Source organism: Nerophis lumbriciformis, linkage group LG16, assembly GCF_033978685.3.
Source record: "Nerophis lumbriciformis linkage group LG16, RoL_Nlum_v2.1, whole genome shotgun sequence".
Classification (NCBI taxonomy): domain Eukaryota; kingdom Metazoa; phylum Chordata; class Actinopteri; order Syngnathiformes; family Syngnathidae; genus Nerophis; species Nerophis lumbriciformis.
This window is the reverse complement of record NC_084563.2, coordinates 17,531,225-17,546,395: the sequence shown is the minus strand read 5'-3', so window position 1 is coordinate 17,546,395 and position 15,171 is coordinate 17,531,225. Positions and strand designations below refer to the sequence as shown.

Below are 15,171 nucleotides of genomic sequence, written 5' to 3'. Positions count from 1 at the left end.
ACTTAAAGTACCATTTACAACATTATGCTTTAACCTAAAATACTGGTCAGAATTGTCCAAAGATGTATTGCACCAATAACTGTGAGAGAGTTTGCATTTAATTAAGAAACATTTTATACAATTTTGTTTATATAAAATAATATTTTTTTGTTACTATTATTTCACCGTTATGGTGGTACAATAAATACTCATGTTCTCAAATTGATGAATCATCGTGTAATTAATCGTGATTACAATATCAATCAAAAATAATGGTGATTATGATGTTTGCCATGATCGTCCAGCCCTACCAAGGACACATGTTTACTCGTTTGGGTTCGGTCTATAGAGGGAGTTTTTGCCTTGCCTTCGTCGACAAGTGCTTGCACATGAAAGGTTTGCTTGGTTCTCTTCAATCTACGAGGAGAGTGGGTCTAGACATGCTCCATGTGTAAAGTGCCTTGAGATAACTTCTGTTGTCAATTTGCGCTATATAAATAAAACTGAATTGACTGGTGTTGCTGGCTATTTCGACAATAATGGCTGTGTTGACTCATTTTCAGTGGATAGTAAATCCACACTGCTATACAAGCTCTTCACAGACCACTCTAAAGTGTATCCAGTTTTCCTTTTTATAGTTATGTCCCTTGACAATATATAATAAAATCCTTGCGGACATGTGAGGGCCGTATCCATTTTAAGGGAGAAGGCTTGTCTTTATTTGTCTTGGTCACACATTTCATCATTACTGTCGTGCTCTGTCTTGCAGATGTTCTCTCCTCCGATGCACTGCGAGTCCAAGGGCAGCCCCTCCCCGGAGAAGTCCGTACCCGAGCAGGACAGCAAGAGCACCTGCAAGGACAAGAGCATGGACCCCGCCTTCCCCCAGCTGTATGAGCAGCCCCGGCACATTCAGTACGCCACCCACTTCCCCATTCCTCAGGTAAATAGAGTCCTCCTTTTTGTTGTATCTCATCGCCATCTTATTTTTGTCGACTCCGAACATGCCAGCGGCAGTTTTGTAATTCCTTTCCTGTGAAGATAAACAAGAAATTAATCATATTTATTATGATTCACCTGTGTGAAGTTGGCCCCCCTTTTCATTGCAACTATTAAAATAACACTGCCATTTGTTTGTGTTGTCAACATTTTTGTTTGTTCGTTACGGTTTCCACCTTGTTAAAATCTCCCCAAATTTGTCCCTTTCAATCGTGCCATTTTTGTGCTGCAAACTTTTTTGTCTATGATAGTTTTTATGTTAACATCTTATAGTTTTTGTGTTATTATTCATAACCGCCCCACCCCAGGCAAAATTTCCCCAAACTCGTCCCATTTGTTTGTGCTACATTTGCCCTGCTAACATTTTTTGTCTTACTATTATAGGTGTTATGGGATGGTTATGAATAATAACACATTAATAACAAAACACCTATAATAGATAGACCTTTTTTTTGCAGCACAAACCTGCTCTATCGTAGCACAAACGAATGAGACAAGTGTGGGGAGATTTTGTAAATATCTTTATGAATAAAAAAACGTTAATAGCTTAAAAACTATAAAGATTTAATAATTTAAAGACTATATTAGTTAGATATTAGCACAAACATTTGGGACAAGTTTGGGAAGATTTTGACAGGGTGGGCTAGTTATGAACAATAACACGTTAACATAAAAACTATCAATAGTTTCACAAAGAAATTGCAGCACAAACGGATGGGACAAGCTTGGAGGGCTGGTTCTGAATAGTACGTTAATAATATCAGATAAACTATAAAATTCTATTAACGTAACTAAAATAGTTGGAAAAAAGATGTAGCAGTATGGGACATGTCTGGGGAGATTTTGCCAATGTTGGGGGCTGGTTATGAATAATAACACGTTAACAACATAAAAACTATAAAACTTTATCAACATAAAAACTATAATAGACAAAAAATTTTGCAGCACAAACATTTTGGACGAGTTGAGTTGAGTGAGTTTATTTCGAACATGCATGTATACAACATGATACATCACAATTTCCCGTTTCTCTTTTCAACATGTTCGAAAAGGAGTAGGAAGAAGCAGAGCTTATTTAATCCTACCCCTTTTCTTTTACATAACAGTTGCCAAAACATTTGTTCACTTCCTGTTCTCAATTTATTCACAATATACTCCATAAGTAATCACAATAAAAATAAATAAATAATACTCGGTGAAGTAAGTTACATTTCATATGATGAGATGAGTAAGATTATTTTGAAAATGAACGGATGGATGGATGAAATAAATTCAGAATGTTTATCATGGTTCTTCTTCTTTGTACTTTGTAAACACTTTAAGTTTAAAGAGTTTAGGGAGGTTTTGACAAGGTGGGGTTGGGGGCAGGTTATGAATAATTATACGTTAACAACATAAAAACTATAATAGACAAAAAATGTTGCCTCACAAACATTTTGGACACGTTTGGAGAGGTTTTGACAAGGTGGGGTTGGGAGCAGGTTATGAATACGTGAACATAAAAACTGTAATTGTTTCACTAAACAAAAACTGCAGCACAAACAAATCAGACAAGTTTGGGGAGATTTTGACAAGGTGGGCTGGGTATGAATAATAACACGTTAATTACATAAAAATATAAAACTTTAAAAATGTACATTAACTAAAATAGTTAAGCAATAAAATGTTGTAGCAAAAACATTTGGGACAAGTTTGGGGAAGTTTTGACAAAGTTGGGGGGTCGGGTCATAAATAATATCACCTTAACATCCATCTCCATCCATCTTCAACCGCTTATCCGGAATCGGGTCGCGGGGACAACAGCTCCTGCAGAGACCCCCAGACTTCCCTCTCCAGAGCAACATTAGCGACTTCCTCCTGAGGAATCCCGAAGCGTTCCCAGGCCAGAGAGGAGATGTACGGTAATCCCCCCATCTGGTCCTTGGCCTGCCACGGGGTCTCCTCTCAGTGGGACGTGCAACGAGGACCTCCCTAGGGAGACGCTCGTGAGGCATCCGCACGAGATGCCCGAACCACCTAAGCTGGCTCCTTTCCAAGCGAAGGAGCAGCGGCTCTACTCCGAGTCTCTCTCGGGTGACTGAACTTCTCACCCTATCTCTAAGGGAGATGCCAGCCACCCTTCTGAGGAAACTCATTTCGGCCGCTTGTATCCGCGATCTTATTCTTTCGGTCATTACCCACACTTCATGACCATAAAAATAAAATAAAAACTATAATAGACAAAAAAAGTTGTAGCACAAATATTTGGGACAAGTTGGGGAGATTTTGACATGGTGGTGTCGAGGGCTGGTTATGAATAATAACACGTTAATAACAAAAACTATAAAGCTTGATAACATAACAAATATAATAGACAAAAAATGTTGCAGCACAAACATTCGGGACAAGTTTAGGGAGATTTTGACAAGTTTGGAGGTCTGATTGTGAATAATAACACGTTAATAACATCTAAAATATAAAACTTTAACAACATAACTAAAATAGACACAAAATGTTGTAGCACAAACATTTTGGACAGGTTTGGTGGCTGGTTATGAATAATTAACACGTTAAAAAATACAGGAAGCTCTATTAACATAAAAACTATAATAGTAAGACAAAAAATGTTGCAGCACAAACATTTGGGACAAGTTTGGGGAGATTTTGACAAGGTGGGGTCGGGAGATGGTTATGAATAATAACACATTTGACAATAACACATTTCTGACATCACCAGTCAGCAAATGTGTAAAGTAAAATCGGGACAGAAGAAAATGTTTCCAGCACAGACTTAACCCAAACGAAAGGCAGTCATTTTTTATATTTGCAATAATAAGGGGTGCCAACTTCAAGGTGTTTGATTCACATGTTATGTTGCTGCTGCTGGAGTTCTCCAGGCCATCTCCTGCGTATCATTTATTTGCCTTATTCTGTAGGAGGAGAATGCCAGTCACGAGTGCAACCAGCGTCTAGTAGTCCTCTACGGCGTGGGCAAACTAAGGGATGAGGCGCGACACACCATCAAAAAGATAACGAAAGATATCTTGAAGGTGCTCAATCGCAAAAGCACTGCTGAAACGGGTACATTCTTTTTCTTTCTTTTTTTTTGGTGTATCTTTTCAGTCTACGGTTTCACTGCGAGATGCAGGACTCTTTGGACCGGCTGATAATGCCCAAAGTCAAAATCATCTTTGACTGCAATTGCATCACTATGTACTCATCTTGTTTTCTCAGCAGTTTTATTATCAAACACAAGAGATTATGCAGAGTTTTTGTACCAACAAAGCATCACGTGTCTTTTCATGACTATTACGATATGTAAAGCAGCTTAACATTTATGTTTGAAAATCCCAAGCAGTCATGTGTCTCTTGTTTCTCCCCAAACTACCTTCCGTTGTTGCAGGTGGCGAGGAGGGACAGAAGAGGAAGAGGAGTAAGCCCGAGGCCTTTCCTACCGCAGAAGATATCTTCTCTAAATTTCAGCACCTCTCCCACTTTGACCAGCACCAGGTCACCTACCAGGTTAGGTTTGCTTAATTTTGCATGTGACATTTCAGTATAAATACTTTCCTAATTCATATGTAAGTGGCGTTCTGTCATGGCAGCCTGAATGGATAATTACCTCAAGCATTTTGCTGCACAGACTCCCAGCCAAGGTTGGAGAGATTTCCTTGTGTGAGTCAACACTGACCCCACTGTGTTGCTGGTTTTTTTTTGGTTGTTATGTGCAGGTGTCCCGAAATGTGCTGGAACAAATCACCAGCTTTGCCTTAGGGATGTCCTATCACTTGCCTTTAGTGCAGCACATTCAGTTCATCTTTGATCTCATGGAGTATTCTCTCAACGTCAGTGGCCTCATCGACTTTGCCATTCAGGTAATTAATGCGTGCGTCCACGCTTTATTCATCCTCCGTGAGCCATAAAATCAGAGGTGTCCGAAAATGCTCCACCAGGGGCCACATACCGTGATCTCAAAGTGTACAGGGTTCATTTTGATGCTTCTTAATTTTGTAAACGGGCCACAACACACCTACGTCGATACAGTGGAACTTGGAATTACGAACTTAATTGGTTCTTGAACAGGATTCGTAAATCGAAAAGTTTGTCTAGTGAAGCACTTTTCTCCGTAAGAAACAATAAATATGAATAATGGGATGCAACCTCGACAAAGGTCCCTATTTTAGTTAAGGTTTGTACACTTTGAACACAATTTAAAGTGATATACAGTACTGACTATCAAACAAACATCACCAAGAGGTGATAATTTCGGGATAATTTTGGGACGGCGTGGCGCAGTGGAAGAATGGCCGTGCGCGACCCGAGGGTCCCTGGTTCAATCCCCACCTAGTACCAACCTCGTCATGTCCGTTGTGTCCTGAGCAAGACACTTCACCCTTGCTCCTGATGGGTGCTGGTTAGCGCCTTGCATGGCAGCTCCCTCCATCAGTGTGTGAATGTGTGTGTGAATGGGTAAATGTGGAAGTAGTGTCAAAGCGCTTTGAGTACCTTGAAGGTAGAAAAGCGCTATACAAGTACAACCCATTTATCATTTATTTATAATTTAATTATCTTTTTATTAACTAACTAAAACAACGACAAACTGAACTGTCCTGCATAGGATCGGATTTTTATTTGACCCACACTGGGGAGATTGGGTTTTTACATTCAGTAACAGAAGTAAATAAAGCGGAATGAAAAACAAAAAAATTGTATGAAATGCTGTCAAAACTTTTTGACTGGAGGGCTGCATTGGGCTAAAAAAATTTGCTCGGGGGCCGAAAGCCATATATATGTATGTATGTACCGGTATGTATGTATATATGTATGTATGTATGTATGTGTGTATATATATATATATATATATATATATATATATATATATATATATATATATATATATATAAGTTTGCAAATAAAGGGGTTATTACATTGAGGTTTCACTGTATGCTAAGATTTAAGCTTTGTTTTGTAGGTGACAAAGCATTTTATCATTAGTATTACTAATAACATTAGGCCTTTTTCTGGTTATAATGAGCTTATTTTTTTATATATTTTATTTAGTTTTTTTTAAGTTGTCTTATTCGATTTTAATTTTAGAACGGGCCGCATGTGGTAAAAGGCCGACAGGCTGAGCCACACTTGGGGTACCCCATGGTGTTGATTGAACCGTGCTTGTTTTTTATTTGTAGCTTCTGAATGAACTCAGCCTGGTGGAAGCCGAGCTGCTGCTCAAGTCGTCCAGCCTGGTGGGCAGCTACACTAACAGCCTTTGTCTGTGCATCGTGGCTGTGCTTAGGAGGTACCACTCCTGCCTCATTCTCAACCCCGAGCAGACGGCGCAGGTTTTTGACTGGTCGGTGGCACACATGCGTGCATCCAAACCCCTCTCTTTTACGTGAACATACCTGGTGTTGTAATGTGTACGATCCTCTGCTAGGCTGCGCATCGTGGTCAAGTCAGGTGTGAACCCAGCAGACTGCTCCTCTGCTGAGCGCTGCATCTTGGCCTACCTGTATGACCTCTACACCTCCTGCAGTCACCTCAAGAACAAGTTTGGCGAGATCTTCAGGTGATAAATGCATTTCCCACTCATGAAAAATGTGCATCTCTTTTCACGCTAGCTTTATGGCTGTCGTCACCTGTTGTTGTTGACTTTGGACTGACTAGCGACTGCACGACACCAAGGCCGTGGAACAGAGACACGTGTCAGGCTTACACACACACACATGCATCCACAAAAAATATATGCCACACACACATACCCCACCCCCCATCCAACGCCCTTGACGCGAATCCCTGAGAGGTGATGGACGGCTGGGCAGCGCCTGAAGAGCTGCAGCCTGCCACCGTGGCTCCCACTCCCTCCCCTCTGTTGCTAGTCTCGAGATAGATGTTGTATTATGTATATGTGCTTTGCTATGGAGGTTTTTTCCCACTCCAGACAATCTAGATTGTATTTTTTTACTCATTCTTCCCCAGCGTTTACCTTTTTCCCATCTTTTACGGGGCACCTTGTGGCTACCCATCAGCGTTCATGTTCTGTAACCCTGTACACTGTTTGTTTGTCTAATCTTGGACGGGTTTGTGCTGAAAACAAAGTTTCGTTGTACTTGTGCAATGACAATAAAGACCTACCTACCTACCTGTTTCTCAGTGAGTTCTGCTCCAAAGTGAAGAACTCCATCTACTGCAACATCGACCCCTCGGACTCCAACATCCGCTGGGATTCAGAGTTCATGATGGAGGCTATTGCCAACCCCTTGGCACACAACTTCAACCACTCCATGGTGGGCAAGATCCTCAACGACAGTCAGGGAAACCGCTACAGCTTTGTGTGCAACGTACTCATGGACCTGTGCGTGGACCACAGAGACCCTGAGAGGTACATTACCAATCAGGAAAAATTATCGTTCAACCTGAGCCTTTAACATTTTGAGTCATCCAGAAGAAAATGTTGGCCTTTTATAGGGGGAACCACAAAGGGGAACTGGTATCAGTGCAATTAAGATAAGGTTGCTCTTTCTCTTTCAGGGTTAACGATATCGGCATCCTGTGTGCGGAGCTGACTGCATATTGTCACTACCTAAGTGCGGAATGGCTCGGCATCCTCAAGGCACTCTGCTGCTCCTCCAACAATGGCAACTGCGGCTTCAACGACCTGCTCTGTAACGTGGACGTGCGTTTACAAAATTACATTCTATTCTATTTTGCCTTGGTGACCCTCAGCAGCCCTGATTTGTAAAGTTGCCCTTATGCCCCTTCAGGTTAGCGACTTGTCCTTCCATGATTCCCTGGCGACATTCGTAGCCATTCTCATAGCGAGGCAATGTCTTCTCCTGGAGGACCTGGTCCGCTGTGTGGCGATTCCATCGCTCCTCAATGCAGGTAAGAATATGAATTTATTATAGTTTATGTAAAAAAAAACTGCTCAGTGGCTTAGTGGTTAAATTGTCCGCCCTGAGATCGGTAGGTTGTGAGTTCAAACCCCGGCCGAGTCATACCAAAGACTATAAAAATGGGACCATCCCTGCTTGGTATTCAGCATCAAGGGTTGGAATTGGCGGTTAAACCACCAAATTGATTCCCGAGCGCAGCCACCGCTGCTGCTCACTGCTGGTCACTGCTGCCCTCACTTACCAGGGGGTGGGTCAAACGCAGAGAGTAATTTCAACACACCTAGTGTGTGTGACTATCAGTGGTACATTAACTTGAACTTTTATTGAATGTAGTTATGAATCTCCTAATCAGGACATTGGTCCCGCCACTTTGGACTTGGTGATACAGCTTTGCTCATGTCAGAGTCAATGTTTAATTATATAGCACCGGGGTGCCCACACTTTTTCAGCAGGCAAGCTTTTTTTTCACATGACCAAGTCGAGGTGATCTACCTCTTCTTCCCTCGCTGAGCAGAGAGGTAGCAGCATGGGTAACTTTAGCTGTGATGCTAGCGGAGTGGTAGTACAAGAGAAAGAAGGTGCGAATCTGGTAACAAATTAAGGAAGAATTAATTCCTAAGAAAAACAGCACGGGGTCCATCGTCTGGCGGGGGTTTGGCTTCAAGCGGGAAGATTTTGAACAAGTATGCGGCAAAAGCCTTGCCACAAAAAGTAGCACCTACTGCTAATTTGTAGCATCATTTGAAAAGTCACCCGCTAGAGGATGAGGAGTGCTTGAAACTCTGCATGTCAACATCTCCGTTCGGTGCCATATCCACAAAATGCCGAAGCAACCATTTCCAGATCAACACCAAATGAAAAAATTAGTCAACAACAGAAGGAGATAACGTCCGCAGAAACCTACCACATAGCGAAGGACATAAGCCTATTGATTTCATATTATGCAGCTCATTTTTATTTGACAGTTATTGAAATATCTTGTGTGACATAATGCACAAAAGTGCACTTTATTTGTTTTAAACTATTGTAGTGGCGTTCTGTACAAAAAGTGCACTTTAATTTAGTGTTGTTTTGATATGTCGTCTTAGTGACATCATGCACAAAAGTGCACTAATAGCTTGTTTTAAAATGTCTCTCACAATCTTGCACTTTCTGTTTGGAAATGACATGAATGTTTGTGCCACTGCTTAATAACTGTTTAATGAATACAGTATTGGTAAATTGACTTAAATGTGGTTTCCCTCTCTGCATGAAAGTTTAAAATGAGCATACCGGTATATTAATGCAGTATGAAGAAGAATGTTTTCATGTAGACACATAGAATCATCATACTGCTGTGATTATATGCATCAAGTGTTCATTCAAGGCTAAGGCAAAATATCGAGATATATATCGTGTATCGTGACATGCCTTAGAAATATTGAGATATTAATAAAAGGCCATATCGCCCAGCCCTAACCTAGAGGCACTTCCGGATTTCAGGCGACAGTCGAGAGTCCCATTAGGCTACTTTTTATTTACCTGCATCAGTGCAGATTTGGGCGTATTTTGGAAGGTTTGGATGGAAATATATAAGCAGTCATGAAAAATGTTTTTTTAAATCGAATGGAGTGGATTTATACACTCTTAAAAAAAAAAGTTTTTTTAATGATTTAAACCATTTATCCTCATCAAGAGGTTACTGCTCGCTACAACCTCACTTCACTTGACACTTAGGGTATTTAGAGAAGAAAAGATTGGAGGCACATCATGTCTTTACATCTGAGGGTCCACAAATTAAGCATTAATCGGTGAAAGACAAAGTTGGAAATCCATCTAAGCAATGTATTTGATTGACATAACGAGTGCCATGCTGCTGTGATCGTGACACTAATGAGAAAAAGGATAAGTTTGTTTGCAGTTGATTTCCAGGTACAAATTTTAGTCTCATCTACAATTCATGTCCGCAGTTGTTTTTATGGTGTGAAGTTCATATTTTGTCTCATTATTTAGCTGTAGATGTCCCTGTTGTTCAGCAATGTTTGCTAGCCATATCAAGATTCAGTACATGCTGTTGAGTCTACCAGAGATGTATTCATTGACTTTATTAATACTATTAAGGATATTTTCTTGATGCTAACAAATATCACCGAAGACGCTATAATGTGGTCATCTGTGTCGAATAAAGCAGTTGGCTCTCCTGCACAACAACAACTAAGCTTTTAGTTTCTGTTATAAAAATGGACAATGAAAATTGGATGGATTGGATTTACAATTACAATATTTATTACTAGGACTTAACATGATGTTAGCTTATTTGCACAGGCAGGTCTTCCTAGTTTTATTTAGTCATAGCAACCACAAAAGAACACAAACTAATGCCATCTCGTGTCCTTTCTTTACCGTTAGTTCTGCTCTCAAACACTACTAATATAGTAGAGAATAAACTCGATTGTATCACAGAAAGTTTGTCAAACAAATCAAATCAAATAAACATTTTACAAAGTGATTGCTGCAGGCACAGACATGGTCCTATTGTATTCCACAAGATGATGAAAGTGATATTTTTAAGAGCCATTTCCTTCGACGCACTTTCGTTTTTTTCTTGACTTTATTACCTTTAAAAACCACTTATTTTCGGGACTCTATAAAAGCTCTTTCCTATCTCTCTATTTGAACGACTGGAATACCCAAAAACAGAGCAGCGATACGGCAAATTCTGCTCAAATTCTACACTCACTGTCACTTGTTTTAATGCTACGCTCAAGCTGCTCGGCCATCGTGTGAATTGAGCCACCAAGAAGAAAAATGGATGTGATGTTAGACTTCCTTTTATTGTCATTCAAAATACAAAGGTCCTGAGTAGTCCTGGGTTCAATCCCGGGCTCGGGATCTTTCTGTGTAGAGTTTGCATGTCCTCCCCGTGACTGCGTGGGTTCCCTCCGGGTACTCCGGCTTCCTCCCACTTCCAAAGACATGCACCTGGGAATAGGTTGATTGGCAACACTAAATTGGCCCTAGTGTGTGAACGTGAGTGTGAATGTTGTCTGTCTATCTGTGTTGGCCCTGCGATGAGGTGGCGACTTGTCCAGGGTGTACCCCGCCTTCCGCCCGATTGTAGCTGAGATAGACTCCAGCACCTCCCGCGACCCCGAAGGGAATAAGCGGTAGAAAATGGATGGATATTTGAGCAGGATTTTGTTGCACCTTTTCAAGACACCGCAAGGCAACCCCGTCCCCCAAGACAGCATGAAGTCAGGTCGGACAAAATGGTTTAGTGAGCTGTGTTCAGGTGGAATTAGCACAAAATACCAACTTTGTGCGTGTCACTCTTATGTCTTGCAGATAAATCTTCAGTTGGTATCCGGTCGTCGTGTGACCGCCATGTCTCATGCAATTTAGCAATACACCCACTTCATTTAATTTTTTTTTAGTGTTTCGTCACATGAAGAAAATCATTTACAAGACACACAGTTAAAATATCGCAACAGTTGGAAATATGGATATGGAAATAACAGTATGGAAAATAAACACAAATGGAGGAAAACCGTATGAACAAAGTCAGTGTGCGAGCCAAGGCTAGTTTCTATTTCGGTTATGTTGACAATTGACGTCGACATGAAGGGGTTCTGCTGAATAAGCATTTTTATACTCCGCTTTCAGGTGTTCTTTAAAGGAAGTGTAGAGTGCATCTTGGTGGGAAGCAGCATCAAACTATGAGTCATTACTCCTATCAGAGATGAAAGTAAAGCCTGTGTATTTGATCTGTGGCCATGAAACCTCAGTGGGCTTTGTGTGCTCGCCAGAGTTGGGCCCCCCTTATTCTATTCCCGCTTTTTGTTTTCCCCTCTGAGACAAAGGTTCATTCAGCCAGGCTGTGGCTGTTGGCTCTACTGCACATGCCAACCATTTGATCTCACATCCTTTTTTCCCCCAAAATGAAAAATGAATCTACTGTATCTATCTAGGACATGGTTTTAAATTTGGAGGTATGCACTTTATCATGTCGCAATTTTTTAAAACACGTGTCTGAACTCGTCTCTAGCCTGCAGCGAGCAAGATTCCGAGCCTGGAGCGAGGCTCACCTGCAGGATTTTGTTGCACCTTTTCAAGACACCGCAACGCAACCCCGTCCCCCAAGACGGCATGAAGTCAGGTCGGACAAAATGGTTTAGTGAGCTGTGTTCAGGTGGAATTAGCACAAAATACCAACTTTGTGCCTGTCACTCTCATGTCTTGCAGATAAATCTTCAGTTGGTATCCGGTCGTCGTGTAATCGCCATCTACTGGCGGCCTCTCAGAACAGCATAGTTGTGGGAGCCGTTTTTGCCGTCCTCAAAGCTGTCTTTATGTTGGGTAAGAAGTGTTTGCCTGTACTCTCTAAGCTAGGGGTCTTCAACTTTGTCCTGGCCAAGGACCCCCAAACTGATGGAGAGATGGAACGGGGACCCCCTACTTGTGTTTCATACAGGTGTTTTAAATTAAACTGCAATACTAATATATTCAAATAATATAGTATAACGCCGCTAATAGCTAGCTGGCAACTAGTGCATTAATGGCTACCTGAAAACTATCGCGCTAATCACTAGCTGATAAGTTACTAGCATTTTAATGGTTGGCTGACAAATGCCGTGATAATCGGTAGCTGATGACTGGTGTGCTAATTGCTAGCTGGCAGCTAATGATAGCTGGTAACTGGTGAGCTAAATGCTTGCCGGTAACTAGAGCGCTAATTGCAAGCTATCTTAAAGAGGGCCATATTATGCAAAACCAACTTTTCTTACCTGTTGGTACCTGCTGTCGTATTGGGATCTGCATACGTTCCGAAAAAGTGAAACCTAACCGTAAAGGCGTTGCGTATGTATTTATTAAGCAATCTTATCTTTTTTCATACTTTCTCTAAATGAGCAGTTTGGAATTTGCTCTGTCCTGTGACCTTTTCTGCCTGTGACATCAGCGGATTATCCATATCTGGTAGATATTTACTTGAACAGCTTTGAGCAAGCCCGTCGTTGTGGTCCGACATTGTATTCAACAAGTTCCTTCTTTTTCTCCATCGTTGTGGGGCAGACTGGCTCGTACATGCACATGCCTCCTCCGCTGTTGCCATTTCTAATACAAAGTAGAGTATACTAGTTTGAACTTAATCTGTCATTAGACTCGCTATGGAAGCGCAAAAAAATACAAAAAAGATGTCGAAGTGGAGTCACGTAAATAAGTCTGCCCCACAAAACGGCGCATTCTCAAAAGACGGTCAAAAAGAAGCTTGAAAATGGTCTGTAAAACATAATCTATGCAACATTTTGACCAAGGAGCCACCATTACATGTAAACCACAAGGAAGTATTTTAAATGCTGAAAAACAAATCATTATATGACCTCTTTAAATGCTAACATGGATACAATAATACTATTTATTTGTTATTATTTAAACTTGCAAGGCACAGTGAGTACAGTGTCCATGCCACTGCTAAACTATTTCACAGTGTGTTAAAAGACATTTAAATGTGTGAAAAATTACCTGGGAAACATAAACATTTTAGAAATAAAGTTTAATCAACCAAAAATGCCACGACCCCCCCACTGCAGTACCTTTGCGTTGCCCCTGGGGGTTCACGGACCCCATGTTGAAAACCTCTCTGACCTAAGCAACTACTGCGGCATTTTGCAAACTCAACTGGTCTTCATGGTTTTGTAGGTGACGCCGAGCTGAGGGGCTCAGGACTGTCCGACCCCGCCGGCCTCGACGACATATCCGAGGGGCGCAATGTCTCCATAGAAACAGCCAGCTTGGACGTGTATGCAAAGTATGTCCTGAAGACCATCTGCCAGCAGGTAAACACCCCTAAAGTGTTGTTCAATCTCCCATATGTTACTATTTGACAACCATTTTACATTTTTTTAATTTTCCTGAAGGAATCAATAAAGTTCTATCCATCTATCTATCTATCTATCTATCTATCTATCTATCTATCTATCTATCTATCCATCTATCGAAATACAGAGCATCTGCATAACAGCTCTTTACTTTTTCCAACATTTTTATATCATGTTACAAATGCTACACCTCGTGATGATAACATGATAAAAGTATTTTTGAAATATCTGCAAATGTATGAAAAAAAACAAACTCAGACATCACATTCATGTCATTACATTGTGTTAGGTCAGGGGTCGGCATCCCAAAATGTTGAAAGAGCTATATTGGACCAAAAAACAATATGTCTGAAGCCGCAAAAATTTCAAAGCCTTATACAGTATATGTCTTATAATGAAGGAAACACATGCGTTTCATTATTAGCTATATTAGCCTACTATCAAAATGACCATGTGTCGCAGGCTGATGCAAATCTTTGTTGACAGAAATGTTGAAATTTTAATTTATTCTACACATTTTTACAACATTGGAAAACATTAGTGAAACTGAGGCTTCTCAGAGGGTGGAGATAACTCCTGGAAATTACTGTTTTAGAATGGTCAAAGGTATAAATGTGTGTTTCCAAGTTAAAGGAAACGGCTAAGGAATTTATTACAATCTTTGCAAGCTGGGTAACGTTTGCGGTGGTCTGGAACAACATGGCACACAAACAACTATTAGAAATACAGCCAAAATTACATACAGATAATGTGTCATGAGAGATGCAAATATAAATTAAATACACAGACGACATAAGTAAAGGACATTAAATGAGCTTAAATATACCTACAAACGAGGCGTAATGATGCAATATCTACATAAAGCAAGCTTAAATAGATGTAAGAATGGATTAGCTTGCGGTCATGCACTGACCAAATATGCCTAATTAGCACTCCAACAAGTCAATAACATCAACAAAGCTCACCTTTGTGCATTCACACACAGCATAAAACGTTTGGTGGACAAAATGAGACAAAGGAGGAGTGGCATAAAACACGTCTTTCTGTGAGAAAGTTGTACATTTAAACAACCTGTTGCGTCACAGTCCACACAACTACGGTGAGTTTAAGGACTGCCAAAATTAGTAGGACAAAATGGCGTTCGCCAAATACTATCATCAGTGCAGCATGAACACAAACATATTAAACAGTGGGCTTTCTAACAATTAGGAAAGTTTGTGTCATCTTTGTCCTACAGAAACCATATTAAAATAAAAATATATTTTTCCACCATCTTTTTCCATTTTCATACATTTTAAAAAAAAGTTTCAGTTAGCTACTTCTAGAGCCGCGGGTTGCCAACCCCCATGTTAGGTCAACTCACCCTCAGAACAATCTTACAGCTCCCGCATTTGTAGCCAACTGAAGTTGACAGAGCACAAGGCTTTATTTCAAGATGCACAGTGAAGCCGTGTCTTGCCCTC

The 15,171-nt window shown here is 40.7% G+C and overlaps 1 protein-coding gene across 4 annotated transcripts in view; it reads left to right on the top strand.

Annotated features, from left to right (window-relative positions):
* Positions 1–15,171, top strand: part of med12 (mediator complex subunit 12) — a 72,469-nt gene that overhangs the window by 34,490 nt on the left and 22,808 nt on the right. For all 4 annotated transcript variants that reach the window (XM_061976721.2, XM_061976723.2, XM_061976720.2 and 1 more), the window contains exons 14-25: positions 749–922; positions 3,894–4,038; positions 4,361–4,479; positions 4,689–4,832; positions 6,147–6,310; positions 6,395–6,526; positions 7,112–7,339; positions 7,489–7,633; positions 7,722–7,842; positions 11,878–11,988; positions 12,075–12,188; positions 13,530–13,666. In XM_061976721.2, coding sequence (XP_061832705.1) covers positions 749–922; positions 3,894–4,038; positions 4,361–4,479; positions 4,689–4,832; positions 6,147–6,310; positions 6,395–6,526; positions 7,112–7,339; positions 7,489–7,633; positions 7,722–7,842; positions 11,878–11,988; positions 12,075–12,188; positions 13,530–13,666 — 1,734 coding nt within the window. The remainder of the gene's footprint in view (positions 1–748; positions 923–3,893; positions 4,039–4,360; positions 4,480–4,688; positions 4,833–6,146; positions 6,311–6,394; positions 6,527–7,111; positions 7,340–7,488; positions 7,634–7,721; positions 7,843–11,877; positions 11,989–12,074; positions 12,189–13,529; positions 13,667–15,171) is intronic.